Source organism: Heterobasidion irregulare, assembly GCF_000320585.1.
Source record: "Heterobasidion irregulare TC 32-1 unplaced genomic scaffold scaffold_12, whole genome shotgun sequence".
Lineage (NCBI taxonomy): Eukaryota > Fungi > Basidiomycota > Agaricomycetes > Russulales > Bondarzewiaceae > Heterobasidion > Heterobasidion irregulare.
Window position 1 is genome coordinate 1209428 of NW_009258208.1, and position 19938 is coordinate 1229365.

The 19938-nt window shown below is 46.6% G+C and overlaps 10 protein-coding genes across 10 annotated transcripts; 4 read left to right on the top strand and 6 right to left on the bottom strand.

Moving 5' to 3' along the window:
• Positions 1-3266: 3266 nt before the first annotated feature.
• Positions 3267-3823, top strand: HETIRDRAFT_223581 (uncharacterized protein; the record flags this gene model as incomplete). Its single annotated transcript, XM_009553999.1, has 5 exons — positions 3267-3316; positions 3370-3423; positions 3476-3544; positions 3601-3660; positions 3718-3823. Coding segments are annotated over 5 exons (339 nt in total), but the record flags the coding sequence as incomplete, so codon positions are not given.
• Positions 3824-6937: 3114 nt separating this feature from the next.
• Positions 6938-7408, top strand: HETIRDRAFT_455660 (uncharacterized protein; the record flags this gene model as incomplete). Its single annotated transcript, XM_009554000.1, has 1 exon — positions 6938-7408. The coding sequence occupies one exon, from the start codon at positions 6938-6940 to the stop codon at positions 7406-7408; it is 471 nt and encodes a 156-aa protein (XP_009552295.1).
• Positions 7409-7804: 396 nt separating this feature from the next.
• Positions 7805-8596, top strand: HETIRDRAFT_330366 (uncharacterized protein; the record flags this gene model as incomplete). Its single annotated transcript, XM_009554001.1, has 1 exon — positions 7805-8596. The coding sequence occupies one exon, from the start codon at positions 7805-7807 to the stop codon at positions 8594-8596; it is 792 nt and encodes a 263-aa protein (XP_009552296.1).
• A 1188-nt stretch (positions 8597-9784) lies between these two features.
• HETIRDRAFT_430478 (uncharacterized protein) lies at positions 9785-11792 on the bottom strand (the record flags this gene model as incomplete). Its single annotated transcript, XM_009554002.1, has 7 exons — positions 9785-9914; positions 10023-10042; positions 10104-10553; positions 10599-10802; positions 10853-11141; positions 11443-11564; positions 11616-11792. 7 exons carry the CDS (start codon positions 11790-11792, stop codon positions 9785-9787), a joined length of 1392 nt encoding a protein of 463 aa, XP_009552297.1.
• On the top strand, positions 11791-12045 carry HETIRDRAFT_330357 (uncharacterized protein; the record flags this gene model as incomplete). Its single annotated transcript, XM_009554003.1, has 1 exon — positions 11791-12045. One exon carries the CDS (start codon positions 11791-11793, stop codon positions 12043-12045), a length of 255 nt encoding a protein of 84 aa, XP_009552298.1.
• An 878-nt stretch (positions 12046-12923) lies between these two features.
• Positions 12924-13291, bottom strand: HETIRDRAFT_330134 (uncharacterized protein; the record flags this gene model as incomplete). Its single annotated transcript, XM_009554004.1, has 2 exons — positions 12924-13084; positions 13138-13291. 2 exons carry the CDS (start codon positions 13289-13291, stop codon positions 12924-12926), a joined length of 315 nt encoding a protein of 104 aa, XP_009552299.1.
• Positions 13292-14511: 1220 nt separating this feature from the next.
• Positions 14512-15405, bottom strand: HETIRDRAFT_222332 (uncharacterized protein; the record flags this gene model as incomplete). The annotated part of the gene is made up of 6 exons (XM_009554005.1): positions 14512-14623; positions 14698-14735; positions 14793-14801; positions 14862-14904; positions 15004-15185; positions 15328-15405. Coding segments are annotated over 6 exons (462 nt in total), but the record flags the coding sequence as incomplete, so codon positions are not given.
• A 396-nt stretch (positions 15406-15801) lies between these two features.
• Positions 15802-16011, bottom strand: HETIRDRAFT_330400 (uncharacterized protein; the record flags this gene model as incomplete). Its single annotated transcript, XM_009554006.1, has 1 exon — positions 15802-16011. A coding segment is annotated over one exon (210 nt), but the record flags the coding sequence as incomplete, so codon positions are not given.
• Positions 16012-17994: 1983 nt separating this feature from the next.
• Positions 17995-19734, bottom strand: HETIRDRAFT_446792 (uncharacterized protein; the record flags this gene model as incomplete). The annotated part of the gene is made up of 9 exons (XM_009554007.1): positions 17995-18440; positions 18510-18609; positions 18666-18785; positions 18841-19002; positions 19064-19071; positions 19129-19211; positions 19272-19369; positions 19430-19491; positions 19547-19734. The coding sequence occupies 7 exons, from the start codon at positions 19732-19734 to the stop codon at positions 18766-18768; spliced, it is 621 nt and encodes a 206-aa protein (XP_009552302.1). The 3' UTR covers positions 17995-18440; positions 18510-18609; positions 18666-18765.
• On the bottom strand, positions 18257-18713 carry HETIRDRAFT_223481 (uncharacterized protein; the record flags this gene model as incomplete). The annotated part of the gene is made up of 3 exons (XM_009554008.1): positions 18257-18440; positions 18510-18547; positions 18666-18713. Coding segments are annotated over 3 exons (270 nt in total), but the record flags the coding sequence as incomplete, so codon positions are not given.
• Positions 19735-19938: the final 204 nt, after the last annotated feature.

Consider the following 19938-nt stretch of genomic DNA (forward strand, 5'->3'; position numbering starts at 1 on the left):
ATCCTTGTAAAGTCCAGTGCCTGTAAAGTCCAGTGCCCATAAAGTCCAGTGCCTGTAAAGCCCAGTGCCTGTAAATTTTAGTGCCTATAAAGTCCAGTGCCCATAAATTATTTTGCCTTAATATAGCTCTCTTATCATATTCTATAAGGTCCTGCCCATAATATTCTCTATATAAGACTCTCTTGTCAAGCATTATTTAGTTCCTCTATAAGGTCATACCTATAAGGCTTTTCCATAAAGTGCTGGGATACTATTTCAAGCTCCAACAGCTGCCAAGATATGGCCCACATAAGGCTCTCCTATATAGGTTCCTTTATTATATTCCCCTGGTAGGTTTCTCCATTATGCTTACCTATTATGTTCCTCTGTCAGGTTCCTTTATAAGATCTTGCTAGTGAGGCTCTCTTGTGAAGCTTCTCTATAAGGTTGCTAGAATATCACTTTTAGTGCCCATAAAGTCTAGTCGCAACCATGCTTAATCTGAGTTCTTGTTACAGTGCTTGGTCTGATGTGCCTGTAAAGTCTAGTGCTCATAAAGTGCAGTGCCCATAAAGTGCAGTGCCCATAAAGTATAGTGCCCATAAAGTACAGTGCCCATAAAGTGCAGTGCCCATAAAGTGCAGTGCCCATAAAGTGCAGTGCCCATAAAGTGCAGTGCCCGTAAAGTCCAGTGCCTATAAAGTACAGTGCCCATAAAGTCTTGTGCCCCAATATCTCTATATGGCTCTTCTGTGATATCCTATAAGGTCCTTCCTGTAAGATTTCCATATAAAGCTCCCTATAAGGTCCCATCCAATTAGATGAGATTCTGCCCTATGAGGCTCCCACCCATGAGGCTCCCCCGTGAGGTTCTCTGTGAGGTGCTAGGATGCCATTTCAAGCTCCAATGGCTGCAGAAGCATAGCCCATTCCAGTTGTTAGGGTTGCTAGGAGCACCAAGACATGGCTTACTCTGCTCACCCAATTTATCATGGATACTTGCTTTGCTCACATGGTAACCCATGTGGCCTACATAAGTGTAAGCAAGGACATATGATTTGAGCTATTAGCCCAGTGCCACCATTTCTTATTGTCCCCTTTTATTTATTATTAATTTACATAAAAAAAATACCTGCAAACAAAACCAAGAGCCCAGAGTGGTTGCCAAGCTAAGCACTTGCTGAATGCCCCCTTGCCTGAAGAAATCACTGCAAGATAGTGCCAGGGGAAGAGAATTCCCTATGCTTAGGTTAGCTCTGGGCATGCGCGTGCTGACTAACTCCGTTTCAAGCTCTGACATGCTCCGTTTCACGTCCCGAAGCCTATGGGACAGTGGTTTCACGTGGTTTCTTACGTGGCCCACGTGAGCATAAGCGACAACATGTGGTATTAGCCAGTGGAGTTTTGCCACAATTTTGCAGTGTTGCCCTCTATTTAGGGACTAGCTTTTCACCCGTTGCGTTGCGATGGCGCAACCATGCTTAATCTGAGTTCTTATTACAGTGCTTGGTCTGATGTGCCTGTAAAGTCTAGTGCCCATAAAGTGCAGTGCCCGTAAAGTACAATGGTAAAGTGCAGTGCCCGTAAAGTGCAATGTCCGTAAAGTGCAGTGTCCATAAAGTGCAGTGCCCATAAAGTCTAGTGTACACAAAGTCCAGTGCCCATGAAGTCCAGTGCCTATCTAGGCTAATAGCTCAAGTTATATGTCCTTGCTTACATAGGGGGCATTTAGCAAGTGCTTAGCTTAGCAACCATTCTGGGCTCTTGGTTTTGTTTACAGGTATTTTTTATATGTAAATAAAATAAATAGAAGGGGACAATAAGAAATGGTGGCACTGGGCTAATAGCTCAAATCATATGTCCTTGCTTACACTTATGTAGGCCACATGGGTTACCATGTGAGCAAAGCAAGCATCCATGATAAATTGGGTGAGCAGAGTAAGCCATGTCTTGGTGCTCCTAGCAACCCTAACAACTGGAATGGGCTATGCTTCTGCAGCCATTGGAGCTTGAAATGGCATCCTAGCACCTCACAGAGAACCTCATGGGGGAGCCTCATGGGTGGGACCCTGATGGGGGAGCCTCATAGGGCAGAATCTCATAGAGGAATCTAATGGATGGGACCTTATAGGGAGCTTTATATGGGAATATTATAGGAAGGACCTTATAGGATATCATAAAAGAGCCATATAGGGTTATTGGGGTACTGGACTTTATGGGCACTGTACTTTACAAGCACTGTATTTTATAGGCACTGTACTTTATAGGCAGTGTACTTTGTGGACACTGGACTTTATAGGCACTAGACTTTACAGGCACTAGACTTTATAGGTACTAGACTTTGTGGGCACTGGACTTTGTGGACACTAGACTTTACAGGCACCGTACTTTATGGACACTGCACTTTATGGACATTGCACTTTATGGGCACTGCACTTTATGGGTACTAGACTTTACAGGCACATCAGACCAAGCACTGTAATAAGAACTCAGATTAAGCATGGTTGTGCCATCGCAATGCGATGGGTAAGAAGCTAGTCCATCCATAAATAGAGGGCAACACTGCAAAATTGTGGTGCTGGGCCGGTGGCTCACGTCGCGTGTCCTTGCTTATGCTCGCATGGGCCACGTAAGAAACCACGCGAGACCACTGTCCCATAGGCTTCGGGATGCAAAACGGAGCGTGTTGGAGCTTGAAACAGAGTTGGTCAGCGCACGCGTGCCCAGGGCTGCTGCAAGCCTTGCAATACCTGATCTCTGCCATTAACCATTATCATCTCTGTCCCAGACCCTCATCTGTGCTCTCCTCTGCTTTATTCCTTACTGGCTTTTCTCTCAAACTCTACTCTGCTCTACTGGGTGTCTCTGAGCATAGATTCTGCTTAGAAAAAGCCTACAGGGTGTGAAGTCTACCAGCACGGCCTTAGTTTGCTATAGCCAAAAGCAGTCTTTTCACAGCTGCATGGACCTCTCTCATCCTGTGGTGTTTCAGTTGCTCAGGTACCTTTTACCACGATCTCACAGTTACAACGACCCGCTTTGCAGACAACGGGTGACATTGAGTTGTCAAAGAGCATTGGGAATTCTCTTCCCCTGGCACTGTCTTGTGGCAATTTCTTCAGGTGAACTGTGAGGGGGCATTTAGCAAGTGCTTAGCTTGGCAACCACTCTTGGCTCTTGGTTTTGTTTTCAGGTTTTTTTTTATTTAGCTTTTCACAATGAGTGTTCCACCTTTGTAAGTCTGTGTTGCTTGCATCATGTCTATTGTGCTCAACTTTTTTTGTAGGCCTCCTAATGAGGGTGTGGTGGAAGTCTGGATGACTGCATTGGCACCTTTGTGAGTATTTTTGGCTTGCTTAGATACTGTTTCAGTGCTAAAATTCTCTTTAGAGATGATGATGAGGATGATCTCTATATGACACCTCCACCTGAGACTGTACATAAGTATGTGTTTTACTTTTTGCTTATTGGTTGTGTATACTTATATTTGCTATAGTGAGAACACCAATAATAGTAAAGATGAGGATGATCTCTATATGACTCCTCCACCAGAGAAAATCAATGGGTATGTGGTTTTATTTAACCTTTTTATGGTCATTAGCTAAAAAGAAGAAACTATAGACATGTTGAAAACCAAGAGGCTGTTGAAGAGGCTACCCATATGGATGTGACTATGACAAGGTATGCAGTTTTTGTTAAATCACACAAAATTTGTTTATTAATTTTGGGATTTACAAGAACTCCTCCTAGGACTCCTAAGCATGAGCGCCAGACTGTGCGGGAGCAAGAGCATGCTGAAAGGCTTCAGATGACTTCTTTGACTCTTCGGCGCGAGCGTTCTGCATTACGAGGCTCTATTCGTCAGCCTGTTTTTGAGATTCTCTCTAGACCTTCCTATTCTGCTGCTTCTAATCCTGCTCAGCCTCCTATTTCTCTTGCACCACCCATTCAGCTTCACCAGCCTGCCACACTTGCTCCTCCTGTCCAATCATACTATTCTGCAGTTGCTGCTTCCTCTGCTCCATCATATTATCCTGCTCAATATGTTCCTCCCCACTTTTATCCTGCTCCCATGTTCCAACACTCTGTCTATCATGGTGCTATGGCTCATCAAATTCCTGGACAATATCCTATCTATGCTCCCCCTCCTATGCCTGCACCACCATCTCATTATTGGCCTGTGAATGTTTTTGCCCATCCTAATTTTCCATGCCATTTGATTGGGAATCATGATTGACAGGCTCGCATGCGTCTTGTAGCAGCTAGTCATCCTAACTATGAGCGCCGCATGATGAATAACTTTGAACAGAGCCATGCAGAGCGTAGACGGCGTCATAGAGAGAATGCAAGGCCTGACACAGTGGTTCCTCTTCCTGATCCTGTCTATCATCCACAGCCTCCATTACTATCTTGGCATAATATGCAGGCTTTACAATACTAGCAAGAGTAGCAGGAATTTGATTATCATAGAGCTTCCCTTCATGAGCAGCATCTTGAGGAGATCCGCCAATATCTTATAGAGGCCCAGCAGAGACGTATAGAGCATAGAGCACAAACACAGGCAGAGCAGCAGATTATTCTTGAGCAACAACAAGAAGACAATGCCCAGCCACAAGAAGTCCATCAGTATCATTTGAACCTTTCCCAGCAGATTCATGATGACAATCTTGCCATTCAACACAATCACCATGCTCTAGCTCAAAATCAAGTGATGCAACAGCTACCTCTTGGTTGTTATCCTTATCAAGAGCCTGACATCTGGAAAACCACCCCTTTGTATTAAGCTCTAATTAGTTCTATTTATGCATAATGAAGAACAATTAGGATTAGACATTTTTAGCTTACCCCCCCCTCTAAACCTATTCTAATTAGACATAATTTTCCTAAATTAGGAATTATTAGCATTGATTATAACTTGAAATTTCGGAAAAATCATAATAAATCAAGCATCACAGTTCTCATAGCCTTCTTATAGAGTCATGTCTATTAAAGCACTAGTTAAATACCTAAACACAGAATATACCTTATAACAAACTTGCCTTCTGCCAGAGTTGAACCAACAACCTCATGTATGCAAGCACCCAGGACAGATGCTCTAAGCCACTAAGCCACAAAGTCTAAGATATGAACTTGGTAATATAAATAAGTAAACATAATATAGGCAACCTCAACATCTCTGATTTTATTTAACATTTATCTTTCCTCTATCTTATAAATAAATAGGTCAATAAATACCTAAAAAGTCAGGTCTTTCAGGATTTAGTTTAAACACCAGCTAAGAAGATAATAAACCAATGGAAAATCAATAATACACTTTATATAGGATAAAAATAAATTATGGCACTTATACAATTTGGACTGAGAATGTGTAAAACTATGATTGAGTGTAATATTCAATGGGACTCTACTAGTATAGACAATGCTACCTGAATTTGCAAATTTGATCAAAAACATGATTATGAATAATCAAGATCCAATAAAAGAGAGGGGTTTTCCAAATAGCCACTAGTGAGGTGGGGACAAGAGTATATGTATGGCATGCCTATATATAAATAAGCACAAGATTGTTGGAGGTGATCTTAATATGCTTAATGCATATATTTCCTATATGGCAGGCAAATATATTATTCTGGCACCACATACCAATATGACTGTCTTTTCCACAGCCCAATAGCTAGAGGAAAATACCAAGTTTGAGCATCTTCTGTATAACAAGGCAATAAACAATATAAATAGTGCTAAAAATTGTAATATCAATAGTGATGATAATTGCGTGCTGCACAAGACAGTATTAGCCACTATACTAATAGACAAGGTCTATAAGGCTGCATATAGCATATCCCTAAGTCCAACCCACATGTTGTGTCCTATAATGACCAGTAGCAGGCATTGGCTAACAATGACAACTTTAATGATCTTGTGTGGAAGGACAAGGTACCTAGGTCTTCATAGCCTCTTGTGGCAGCTGCCAACAATGTGGCCGGGGGCATCAATGCACATTTCTTTCTTTCTATATCCCTTATAAAAGCAGCTGGAAAGTCAGCAAAGGAGCTACAAGATAATGGTATAGGCATATATGAAGGAGAGTAATATGCTGAAATAGTATAGAATGTGCCACATCTTTACCTTCTCACTAATAGAGCAGTAGTACTTACTATTTCCTACTAATAATCAAAGACTTTTTAGTATAGAATTAGTGCTAATATCATGAAATTAGAAACTAATCTAATGCTCACAATGTGTTGCTTATTATTAGGAAATTAGACACTTTTAGATGCTATTAACACTTTTAGATACTTTTAGACATTATTAGATATAATCCAGAGCTAATACAAGGGGGTGTTTTTCCAGATGTGGTGGCATTCTGGATCTCTATGTCAGCTATGACAAACAAGGGCTTGCCAAATCATCTCGCGACTTCACCACATTCCAGACCCCATTTGGTGCCCACCAACTTGTCACCCTGCCCATGGGGTAGACAAATTCGGTCCCGATCTTCCATGACGATGTCACTCACATCCTCCAGCCAGAGATCCCAGACACCACTATTCCTTTCATCGATGACGTTCCAATTTGAGGCCCACCAACCCAATACAAACTTCCGAATAGAGGCTTCGAGACGCATCCCGACAACCCCAGCATATAATAGTTTGTGTGGGAACACTTTCAAGGCCTCAATTGGGTGGTCCCGCAAATGAAGTATAGTGGAGGAACCTTTTCGGGGCACAAGGCGACACTTTGCGCAGCTGAAATCACAGTTGTCGGCCATCGCTGCATGTACAAAGGAAGGTTACCCAATGAGTCTAGGGTAGAATTGATTATGAAGTGGGGACTTTGCAGGGATCTCTCCAATGTTTGGGCATTTTTGGGGATGATCGGTGTCATTCGGATCTTCATTCGAAATTCTGCACACAGGGCGCATGCACTGACTATGTTAACGCACAAAGATTTTCCATTCATGTTCAGCCCAGACCAGATAGCTGCCCAGGATGACCTCCAGTCGGTGCTTCTTGAATCACCAGCCCTTCGACCGATTGACTATGGGTCGGCAGCCAACGTCATCCTCGTCATCAATCCCTCACAAATCGTGGTTGGCTTCCACCTCTGCCAATGTGCACTCAACAATCCGTGGGTTTGGTACTATGCCTGGTTCGGCTCCATCACCCTTAACGACCGCAAATCGCGATTCTCCCAGCCGAAGCTTGAACTCTATGGTCTCTTTCACACCCTCCGATTGCTCAAAATGTATCTCATCAGCGTTCGGAACCTGATAGTCAAAGTAGATGCATGCTACATCAAGGGCATGCTCACTACCCCAGATCTCGAACCCAGCGCCAGCATCAATTGGTGGATCATCTCCATCCTCACCTTCCATTTCACACTCGTCCACGTCCCTGGCACCTCTCATGGCCCTGATGGACTCTCCTGATGACTACCACAACCCGCCTATTGACCCAAACCTGAAGACAACTTTGACGACTGGATCGACAATCTTTACAGCTTCCTCCATCAAATCAACAACATGTTTGCCACCTCCACCTCAACCTCAACAACAGCCATCTTCACCTCCTTGCTCATAGGCAACCTCCCGATCGATACCGACTCCGACGACGAAGGCCTGACCATCGACTATTCAGATATCCCAAGATTGCAAAAAGCTTTGGAAGCTGAGGAACACCTATGGTCGGTCCACGACTGGCACCAAACATTGGTTCGGCCCCCTTCTCTCTCCGACTCCAAATATGCCACCTTCCTATGATATTGTACTCAGTTCTTTATCACAGCCAACAAGCTATGGAGAAAAGACTTGCACAGTTGACACAAGATGGTTGCAGCCCTCTCTAGTCGGATCACAATTCTCACTGCTGCCCACGATGACGTTGCTCACAAGGGTTTCTATGCCACAACTGCCTTGATTGCCGAACACTTCTGGTGGCCGCACATGAGGCAAGATATTTCCTGGTTTGTTTGGACCTGTCACCTTTGCCAGATCCACCAGACTCGCAACATCCTCATTCCCCCAACTGCCGCTACACCTGCACCACTCTTTGCAGAGATGTATATGGACACCATGCACATGCCAACCGCCGGCAGTTTCAAGTATCTCATGCAAGGTCACTGTTTGGTATCACACTACCCTGAATTCTGGATGCTGCAACGTGAAACAAGCTCAGCTCTTGCCGGCTGGATCTTCAAGAATATCCTGTGCCAATGGGGAACACTAGTAGAGATTGTCTCTGACAATGGACTAGCATTCGTCAAGGTGCTTGACCAGCTAGCAAAGAAGTACCATGTTTGGCACATTCACATTTCAGGCTACAATTCCTGTGCCAACGGTATCGCCGAACGACCTCACTTTGACATTCGGCAAGCTCTGTTCAAGGCCATTGATGGAGACCAGGCCAAGTGGAATCGTGCAGCTCATTTTGTATTCTGGGCTGATTGTATTACTGTTCAGTGCCGAATGGGTTGTTCACCATACTTTGCAGCGACCGGAACCCATCCCCTCCTTCCCCTCGACATTGCCGAAGCCACCTATCTTCTACCACCACCGACCACGGCCCTTAGCACCACCATCCTCATTGCTCAACATGCCATTGCTTTGCAGAAATGCTGATCGGACCTCGCCCACCTTTGCAGCTCAGTAGTCGGCGCCCGTGTCAAGGCCGCCATCCGATTCAAACAACAGCATTTTGCCACACTTTGCGACTTCAATTTCCACCAAGGCTCGCTTGTCCTGATGCGTAACACAGCCATAGAAAAGGTGCTCAATCAGAAGATGCATCCACATTATATAGGACCTTTGCTAGTAATTTCTAGGAACCAGGGAGGAGCGTATATTTTGGCCAAACTCAATGGATTGGTCTTTGATCAGCCAGTTGCAGCATTGTGTGTTATTCCTTATTTTGCTCGCAGGTCTCTGAAGCTCACCGACCTTGAAGCCCTCCTTGACATCTTGCAGGAATGCCTTCAGGCCATGGAAGATTCCTGATTGAGTGATGACAATGCTGAAGACAATAGTGCCGATGAAGATACTGACACCAGCTCAGTCCGATCGGCGGAGGACAATGATGTGGCTTCGGTGACCTCTGACTAAATCCCACCCTCCCACCCTTTGCTCTCTTCAGTTGGTGACTGGGGACAGTCACAATTTCAGTAGGGAGGATGATTCACAGATATACCCATTCCTTATCTTTGTTTATTTGTCACAGACATGGACTGACGCACAATCATTTCCACATCTCTTAGTACTTTTACCACCACCGATTGCCAACTGAATAGTCAGCACCTATTTTCCCCATCACTCCTTCAAGTACCAAGTCACATTGAAGACTTCCTCCGATTTGTGCAAAACCATAGGGTTTTATGCCTGTGATAACATACTGAGGCTTCCCCTAAAATATTCCAATTTATTTTCTTCATTTCCACCAAATGCTTTGCTTACAAGTACGTTCACACAATCATTTCACCAACCGATTTCCTGAATGACACCTCTAGTCTTTGCCAAGCATCTCATTCAAACCAGGACAGTCCCTTTCACTATTATATTACATTTTATGATAGACACCTTGAAACTATTCTACACATCGGGCACAAAGTTGCCCAACACAGACATGTCCGAGTCAGACAGAGCGGGGACAACAGAGGAGCGGGGATGGGAAGTGGCCAGGATGGTACGAGTGGTGGTTGGAAGATGCTAGACTGGCTTCCAAGCCCAAACAGCTAGACAATATGATGAGCTCACATCCCAGCAATGTCCGACCGATTCCTCACCTTTTGTCCACACGATACTCTCGCTGACAGATCATTCGGGGACGAGTACCTTGACCTTACGCTTCTTGGTCGGGCATGATGGTTCTGGCTCCCCTGACTTTTCAGCCACCTTTGCTTTCAACTTCCCTTTCCCCTTGGACTTTCCCTTGTTTGGCATCCACCTGGGTTGGAAGCTGTAGCATTTCTGCTCCCTAGAGCACTTTGTACACAAAACTTGGCCAGACCTCGTGTAGCACCAAAAGGCCACAGTGGTAAACTCAGTTGCACACCTTTGGCAGGCGTAGTTGGCCTGGAAGAAGGAGAATCAGCAAGCAATGAGAGGCAGCAAAAAGGAGGGGACTTATAAGTACATCTCCAGGCATCAAACCAGGGGGATCCTGCATCATCTTCCCGGCACCGTTCCTCTCCACGGGCGACTGAACAGTCAACATGCAACCCATTCCAGGACTGAGAGAGACAATCACCCAACCCTGAAATGGAGTTCGCTGGCAAGCAAACTCAACGACAACAGCGGCAGCGCGCTTCCCTTGAGATTCGATTGGAGCGATCAGAGCAGTCGGGTCCACACTCATGCAATTCATAGCCACAGTTGTTGAGACTAGGATGGCGTCAGCGGAAGGAGCAGGATCTGGGGAGGGAGAGGGAAAGAAAAGAGGGGGAGGGACTGCAGTTTTGGCATCCAGCTCGGGCAGCTGATGCTCATCTTCTTCAGGATCGAGAGACCCATCAAACATGGCACCTACCACAACGTCCCAGCGCCACTGATAATCTTCTGCGGCCACCCGCGATGCAGCAGCAGCCTACGCCACCCCCGCTTGCTCAGCCTCGCATCTGGTGGCAGCTACCCTCTCAGTCTCCTCAGCCAATGCCTGTTCTTTGGCTTCTTTCTGCTGCTTCACAGCAAAGCATGCCACCCGCTGTGGCAGGACGCGCACCCTCCATACCAGCCAGTTGTCGGTAGCCATGTGGTTGAGCCCCCGCTCAGCTTTGGCGATGAAATCGGCAAGTTCAGGAATGTCTTTACCATGTGCCAAACGATCAAGAAGAGCCTAAGGAGGTGGTTGGCAGCAAGTAAGAGTAGGAGGGAGGGCCGACTCACCACACAATGGGCAAAACCTTGGCCCCAGAGCTCATAATCCTCATACTCAGCAGCTCCATCCGGGAGGGAGAGCATGTATTCAGCAAGTTTTGCCTTGAGAATGGGGAGGATGGATGGCATTTGGACGAGGAGACAAAGCAGCAGGAGAATGGTGATGAGGGACTTAGTCGCTGGAGAATCAATGATCGGCAGGTGATTGTGGTCACCTGACAAAGCCCCGTGCCACGGTGCTCGGCAGAGACCACGATACGTGCCACCGTCCTTTGCCGACACACTCTCACGCCAGCATCTAGTTGGGGCACTCTAGGTCTCAGCCACTGCCTCACCTAACCAGTTGCCACGCCACAGGACTTTGCCAACTCAGCCCTGGTCTCTCTTGCGCACTGACCTGGTCCTTTCTACGACATCTCCTTGCCGATTATTCACTGTGCCACATCTCTCCCATACACCCATTCCTTTCCATGCCACTGCTCATTGCCAATCTTTTTCCCACAAAACTTGCCATGCCGCTCCAGGTTCCACGCCACAGCTATTCTTTCCATGCTAGCACTTGTTGCCGACGCTTTCCCATATCTCTCCCACATGCCCACTTCTTTCCGTGCCATTGCTTGTTACCGACACTTTCCCACATCCATATACCATGCGCCCTGATCCACGTGCAGTGTTGCCACACCATTTTTTCTGCTCCAACTCCTAGCCGCCGACCAACTGACTGAGGACAGTCAGGATTTCAGTAGGGAGGAGATGATGAGCATTCACCCACGCTAGGGTCTAAGGGAGGTATTCGGAAAGCTTTGGGGAGATACCAAACAGCGTAGACAAGTACCGAAGATGCCGACTTGCACCAAACACGGTTGGTCCCCACCCAACCGACCACAACCCTCCAAAGGATGTTCGGCAGCACTTGGGTCAGTTCGCCCACACTTAACATATTTACCATGACCACACAGGAGTGTTACGATAGGTGTTTACAAGATTGGAGCCAGTATTCTGTGTTGGCCGATGTGCTCTGTGAGTTGGTCAGTCCTTATCACTTATCTTCCCAACTTCCACATGGTTGGTCAAACACGATCTTGCACCATGACTTGGCCACCCTGGTCGTGCATTACTTCTTCTTTATTGTCATTGGCTTGCCAACACCTGTTCCGGCCACCTACACTCGGGCAATGGATCCCGAACGTTCGGGATTTTGACATCACTGATTACCTTTTACCTTATCACCTTTGGAACCCATATAGACATCTTACCTACCTTCTTATCTTCTCTGATTGCTGGGGCTTGGCGCCCATTCGACATCTACTCTCATTTTGTGTTTGATATTTTACTTAGGGGTGCTGTTTACTATAAAACCCTACATACAACTCTGGAATAAACCAGCTTTCGCACCCCACAGTTCAGAGCTCATTTGCACTCGTCTCAACCATCAAAATCGTCTTCATCGACTCCCAAAAACTTGTCATCTTTGTCGTTCGGCCTTGTTCGCATTCGTACTCATCTCTTCACTTGCACCCCTCATCCTCCCTCGTATATTGTCAGAGTCCCATGTGGCTCTTGAAGCACGTAGTTGTCGGTTGCGACACTACCTCCTTGTTATCGACCGAATTGCTGGCATGACTGACCGAACGTTCGGTTGGGGTTCAGTGCAATCCCGAAGCCGTTCGGGCGCTATAATATCACACTCCTCACTGCGTCTCAAGTGCGCCATCGATTTCTAAAGTCCTCACTAACGATTCCTTGTGTATCAGATACTAGCTCCAGCACCCCCGCATTAGAGGTTGTTTTGGTGTTGTGCTTGGCACTTAGAGCCACCTCTAGCGTATCACCGGCAATAACAGGTAATTTGCGGACATGAAGTCACAGTATATCAGGCCCCGGGAAGCTCCACTGGATGTTTCCCTGTCAAAACCCTCAAAATCCGGCCAAAGAACTAGTAACTTTTGCCAATTTTTGCCCCAGAAAAAGAGTAATTCCGACAGGGATGATCATGTGTGTCATGATTTGTCATGATTTGTCACACAATGTCACACTAGTTCTCTAGCTCTTGTTTCCACAGGTTTCTGCTTATTTCTGCCTATTTCTTATTTGTCGCGGGCACTTGCAGTAGTTTAGATACATGAGAATCAATGAAATACATTACATTTGCAAAAAAAATCAAATCCTGACATCTTGACCGACCGCTTTCGAAGATTGAGCTACAGTAAGAGCTGCTTTTACCTTCGGCTTCATAAGTGCCTTCCAGCATGAAGCGGCTATTGATGTGAGCCGCATGGAATCCCGATGGTCACCTGTTAAGGCTTTGGAGCCAAGATGATAGAGAAGGTGGCTTGCCTTCACGTGCGTGTATAGTTCAATCTTGCGATCCCTGCACAAAAATGCTGGGACAAGATCAAGTTCATTGAAGTGTATATTCCGAATCCGTCGTGAATGCCTGTCTGGCATGAGATTAGCAAGCCCTGCAGCGCTGAGGAACATGCCGAAAGAGAAGCAAAAGCAGTGCGGAAGCAGATGCTGGCAGAAGACAGGAGTGACACTGAGTGTATAATGGTGCGGAAGAAGGCAGACAATGCTCGGAAGTGCTCGGAGGCTCTCGGAGGTAATGACAGGACAGGCGACGACTTGACATGAATGCCCGCAGCTCTCCGAAGGTCAAAAATAGTTCAAAAATCTTCAAAAATTCCATGTGCGAGAGGGCCTGGAAGTCCCGGATCAGGCCTCAAAAATAGTAAACCCCGATAAGGTTTGGCTCGTTTTCGCAAAATCCGACCTCAAAAATAATAAAAATGGGGAAGAATATGTCGTATTTTTGCCCTAAAAATAGTAACTTTCGGGGAAACATCTAGTGGAGCTTCCCGGGGCCTAGTATATCCTTCAATGTGTATCTCCGAGAATAATCTTGACGACAAGCAGTCGATGTAATATACCAGCATAGGATCTAAGGCGGATGGAGGTTTCGAGAGTCGAGATAGTGAGTGATTCTCGAGGTGACATGATTGATGAAAGGGAGCCTAAATCAGGGATTAACTCAACACATCAAGTTTGGAGGCCAAAAGACGGTCAGGGTCGTTCTAAAGATAATACAGAAACACGAAAGAACGTTCAGTTGAAATGTCGTGCACGAAAAGCGTCATGGCAAAGGCAGGAGCATTGATCGGCTACAAACTAACGCAAACAGCCCTCTGGACCTACTCCGCTGAGTCAGTGCTCGCGACCTCTCGGCGGCCTCGCAGGATCGCATCTGGATTGTCACAAGCCTAATATCCACCAAGATTCAGGAGTCCCATCGTTCATGACGGAGTATCGGTCGTTATATTTCGTATTCGAGATAGAAAGGTGTATTCAGCCGTTCTCATGCGTGCTTCACTGCACGAGCCCACCAGACGGTGACCAGAATCGCTGCATTGATCCTGACAGATGTTGATGCGAATACGGAGAACCAAGCAACGACTCCACGAGAACCCCAGATGTATATAATGACTATAGTCCTTAATTTGCGAGCAATGCTATGCATGCAGATTGTTCCAGTCCAGTCGCGATGGCCCCTCCCCGTGATCTATTTCTTGTATTTCGATGGCACGTTCATCCTCCTCTACGCCCAGAGTCCCAGTGCCGACCGCCGCTGATGTTGATTCTTCCATAAATCCTGTCGTGGTGGCGGCCAGATTCCTTGGAGGAGCGAAAGCCATCGGGACTGTCGTGGCGCGAGTGGATGGCAGCAGCGAAGCCGCATCATGCAAATTCAAGATCAGGCGCGACATCATCGTGATAGAAACGCTAGAAGGATTGAGGACGAAGGGTATCAAGGCTTATGGTTAACGAAATCTGTCTTGAGGAATTGGCGGGCTCACCAGCTGGCGAAGGTAGAAAGGACGCCTCGCAGTGGGTCCTGAATAGCACAAATCAGCGCGCAGTATGCATGCATTAGGACAAATGATTGGGGTACCGATGTTAACTGGTGCATGACATTTCAGATTATTAAAATAAAGCAATGAAGGCAGATGAATGGACATACGTAGAAAGTGAATATGTTCGCGAGATTCACCAGTGCCATCACCCTGTGATATCGTGTGTGCTTGTAATGAGACTTGCGCGAAGAGAACCAATAGAACCTACCCAAAGTATATCGCACCTGTTCCCGCTGGTCAGCAAATCACAAATGGTGTACAGAGGTAGGTGATGCACCATCCCGAAAGATGAGCTCCATCAAACCTAGATTTGACCACGATCTCTTGCCACGGGCCCACTCGGACTCGCTGCGATGTTGGAATGACTTGTAGACGGTCAATCCGAAAACTGTTACATCGAATAGAAACTGTCCCTCCCACGGCACAGCAATCTCTAAATCGATGTGGAAAGGGTCGATGAAACGCTCTAGTGCCAAATGAGATGAGAACAGAAAACATACGGATGCCGCTAAGGTTGAGATGTCGCAAGAGAAACGTGATTCAGATGAAGCCCCTAAGTGTAGCCCAGAGAACAAACCTCATAAATGACAGGCCAGTATGGCAGCCATGTAGGGGCTCCCCAGTAATCACAGTGTTATGCTGCTTGATCAAGAATAACTACTTGTTTACATCAAACACAAACCATCAGCGGATCATGTATCTGAAGTTAAATTAAACGAACACGTACGCATCCCAATATCACCGATGCTGCGCCGAGAGCACAGAGCACAGCAAGAACCACCAGGGATTTCCCAAAAAATGCAAAGGTTCGTAGTCCAAGCAGAGCTGAGAGTTAACTCAAGTTTGTGAGAAGAAAAGATGAATTTCATGAGCAGGACATACTGGCGACGACGGTTTGATTGAAGACCAACAAAAGCTGGTGGAACAGCCCATACATTTTACAGCTTAGATGCATCGCATCAGCTATTGATGATATAGCGAGCAAAAGTCCTTGGCGTACCTCTGTCAATCAAGAAATGAAATAGACCTGTCAGCCCTACCAAACTGTCATCGCAGATGAGTAGCCGTCACCTTGTCGCTAGGCGTCATATCCGCTAACGTGAACACCACAACTATGATGTGTGCAAGGAAAGGCACATAACGGTTCAGAAAAAACCACAGAGCTGGTTTTGAGCGCGCGCGAGACCATATCCGCGAGACCTCGGCGGGGAGAGTGATGAGGTGATCGTAGTAGAGAATCACTAGTGAGAGCCATTGAAAATTAGCTTCCTACCGTTGACGGGGCAAGAAAGGACGTGCCGACGGCGACAAGCTCCAAGTATCCATGGAGCGTACTGGATGGTGCAGTCATAGAGTCAGCATGTGTTCTTCGAAAATAACGATAGGCTCGCAGGCACGAGGGCGGCGTACATGGCCTTGATATCCGAATTTGAAGGCATCGATTGCAAGGAGAGGAGTGTGAAGAGTGGAGAGACTCTCCGACCTGTTATTAAAGAGGACCCATCAAATGTGCAGTTAGAAGGGATCTCCAGACACTCGCAATGTAATGGAAGTGGAAGCCGAGAGAAGAGCTTACGGGCCTCCAAATTCGGCAAAGTGCGGAGGGCAGTAAGCAAAGAAGCGAAAAATTAGGCGCGATATAGCGATCTGTGTATGCAGAGCCTGATACACAGTCTCAAAAAAAGGGGGATCATATCCAATCAATTCACCGGAAAGGATCACTGTGAAAGTGGCTCCGGGTGATCAAAGTACATTGCTGTACCAACTCGAGTCAGCTCCGCATTCAAACAGCCTCAAGCACCGAGATAGGAGTTACTGACCTGCACGTCTCAAAAGGTTAGAACCGGCCGAAGGAAGTAGCGGAGAACAGCATGTCAAAACCTGAGACGCTATGGTAATCGAGGATCTGTGAGACCTGCACATCGGAAGAGTAAACCGTAAAGGCAGTCGCCCCAAATTATATCTAGTTTCGACTATTACAGGATGGTTCAATGAGCGACACATAGATCACTATAAACAGCAGTTTAGACAGGTTTTCAGCACAACTACCACAGAAAAGGGCAGTACGAAACGCACCTGTAAAGTTCTTGGAAAAGGGACGATAGTACGAAACGCACCTGTAAAGTTCTTGGAAAAGGGACGATCATCATGGGCTACGATCGTGCGATCTTCTCTATCATTGCACGGTCGGCAGGACTATGCGCGGAAGTGAATCGGAACACCACGCTTCGGTGAGGTCTCAAAGGTATGATGAATGGTTTGACGGAAGAATATAGAGAAATCTAGAAGGATCAGACTCTCTGTCCCCTCAAGTTCCTCGTCTGATTAGCCGAGGTCAGCCCGAATTATGCCAGATAGATGAGATACTTTGCGCTATCACGCTCACTCCATTTGCCGGAGATGATTGATGCAGTCAGCATACTGGGGTGTTCTTTGGGCTCGAATTTATCTCCTATGCAACTATCTGTCATGGTCTATATGGACGTACAAGGAGCAGTACCGTGCTTCAGCGAGCTGTAGTGAAGGTGTCCTGCGTGCACATAATGACTGCTTCTGAGTTTGCTCTAGCTGATAAGATCTGAAAACAAGTTGCCTCTTTCCGTGATCCTTGAGACCCAACATTGCCACCATATGAGCGTTAAACGTCTCGATTACCAGGGCTAACGAATTCCCTGGAAGCGAAAAGAATGAGATTCATTGGCGGTGTCGTCGGAGACTGGAAGAGGCTGGTGTCAAAGCACCAGAAGGCAGACAGCGGGCCGCTATTTGTTTCCCCGCCGGCAGCGGCCGTTCAACAGGTCAATGTCCCCAATTACCTCCGACTGAGGCTAGAGCGAAGGGCACGCGCTGTCTGTGTAGCCTGTAGGCGTTGGCCATTCCTTCGACAGGCAAGGGAAAAGTGGTCATAACCATAGATTCGGAAAAAAATTGCCAGAGGGAAATGAGGGAGAGTAGCAATGTCGGACAGCAACTGCTTTTTTGTGGGTGGACTCTCCATGAACAGCCGCGAACCCTCCGTAACACGTGTGCGAGTAGAAGGTATTCATTCAAAACTGTACATTGAACTCAAGCGTGGGCCGAAGCTATTGGTGTCATCTCCCCGACATGTAGGATGACCATTATTTCATTGCCGCTCGGCTGCCTTATGTCGTACTTCGATGGATATCCAATTCTAAGCACGCAATAAGTGTCAGGGCAAAGCAATGACCGATTCGCGCATGGGGGAAGTCGCGATACAGGGAGGCTGAATAGGTCATAGACATATATTAGTAGAACAATAAGGAAGAAAAATTTATGGATATCAGGCTTCAAGCTTGAAGCTGTAAGGTCCATGTGAATCGTCCCTAAAGTACATTGTTTTTAGGTGCCCACGCCTCTTGGTGATCTCGCTCAATCAAGCTCTTGCCCCATATATTTTATCAGCCGCACCGCCATTCGATCGTCATGCCTGATCAAGTCCATTTGCAGGCGGCCTCTCGGAGTGACTTCGCTCGACCTCTTGAATCTCATCGTCATCCTGATCATCGTCCGCATCCGCTGACCTCAGACTCGGAAGCATATCAGAGTTAACAGGGCCATGTATGGACGCAAAGGCCATCGATTGCGTCGCTCGGTGAGTAGAGGGCAGGAGCGAGGAGGCATCGTGCAAGTTCAGTATCAGTCTCGACATCATTGTGATGGAGATACTATTGGTGTGGTTGATTTGTGAGTATGTGGGTAGATCTTACTAGCGGTTCTCGCAGGACTATACTCACCAGCTGGCAAATGTCGACAAGAACCCGCGCAATATATCCTGTGACAAACAGGTTGATTTCACAATGATGTAATCGCGACTGTTAAACGCACTGCTGTTAACTACATGTGTCGTCAGTCAGGCATGATTTGTGAGGAGCAAGGTCTAATTCACTTACATAGAATGTCAAAACGTTGACGACGTTTACGAATGCCATCACCCTGTATAATTCAATACTATCAGCATCAAAAACCTGTACGGTATAGGCGTTGCGAGGGTTACCCGAAGTACACTGCTCCTGTATTCACGGTAAGCTAATAGGTATCAAAGTTGATCGAGGCAATATAACGTACCGTCACGAATGAACAGCTCCACTAAACCGACCTTTCCTGACCCTGCCTCTTTTGACCCAAGGGAACACTCAAGGTCCCGTTGATGTTGGTAGGACTTGTAAAGAGTGAGTGCGAATACGACCACGTCGAACACAGCCTGTGCTTCCCATGCAATCGCGATATCTGCATGCAGTAAATCTCAACGACATTCCTGAGTGACCAGACATTCTGACTAATTACTCACAGACACCACTGTATAATGAAGGATAAGGTTAGTAGACGGAAACACCCGCCGTCTTGAAAGCCTACCTTTCATATGAAAGGCCACTGTGACACCCACGTATTGGATTTCCAGATACCACGATGCTGATATTATGTGTGATTGAAGTCCACTACCCGCTCCGGAGTTTCAGAATGCACTCAAGTTGATATCTCAAGGAGAAAGAACGCACGCAGGCAAGGATTATTGCTGCGAGAAGAATCAAAGAAAGGGCAGCGAGGATGCTGCGCGATTTGCCATAGAATGCATATGTGCGCAGGATCAGCAGGACTGAGCATTAACAGGGTGCATCGTCAATATATAAAAGCAACAATAACGAACTGCACTTACCGGCTACCACCACCTGATTGAAGATGAGCATGAACTGGTGGAATAAGACATATGCCTGACAGCTGTAGCAATACGATATACACCTGGACATTTACATGTGTTAACTCGAGGACACACCTTGTGTCGTCGGGGGTGACTCCTCCCAAGATGAAAACGACGACGACAATATGCCCAAAGAAGGGCAAGTAACGGTTCAAAAAAAACCAGAGAGCTGGCTTAGAGAGGGGGCGGGACCAAATGCGCGCGATCTCCATGGAGAGCGTGATGATATGGTCATAGTATAGGACGACTGGTAACAGCGTCATGTCAGAAGTCGAGCCTCGAAGTTCCGCTTCAGAATGGAGCCTACCGACTGCGACAAGTTCCAGATAGTCGTTGAGAGCGCTGCAGAATCGGAACCACTGAGCTTGATCCTCAGAAGAATTTTTAATGCTGGAATGAGCTTACACCCCCTGAATGTTCGCGCTGAAAGACATGGGACTTGAGCAGATTTGAGACCTCGAGCTACG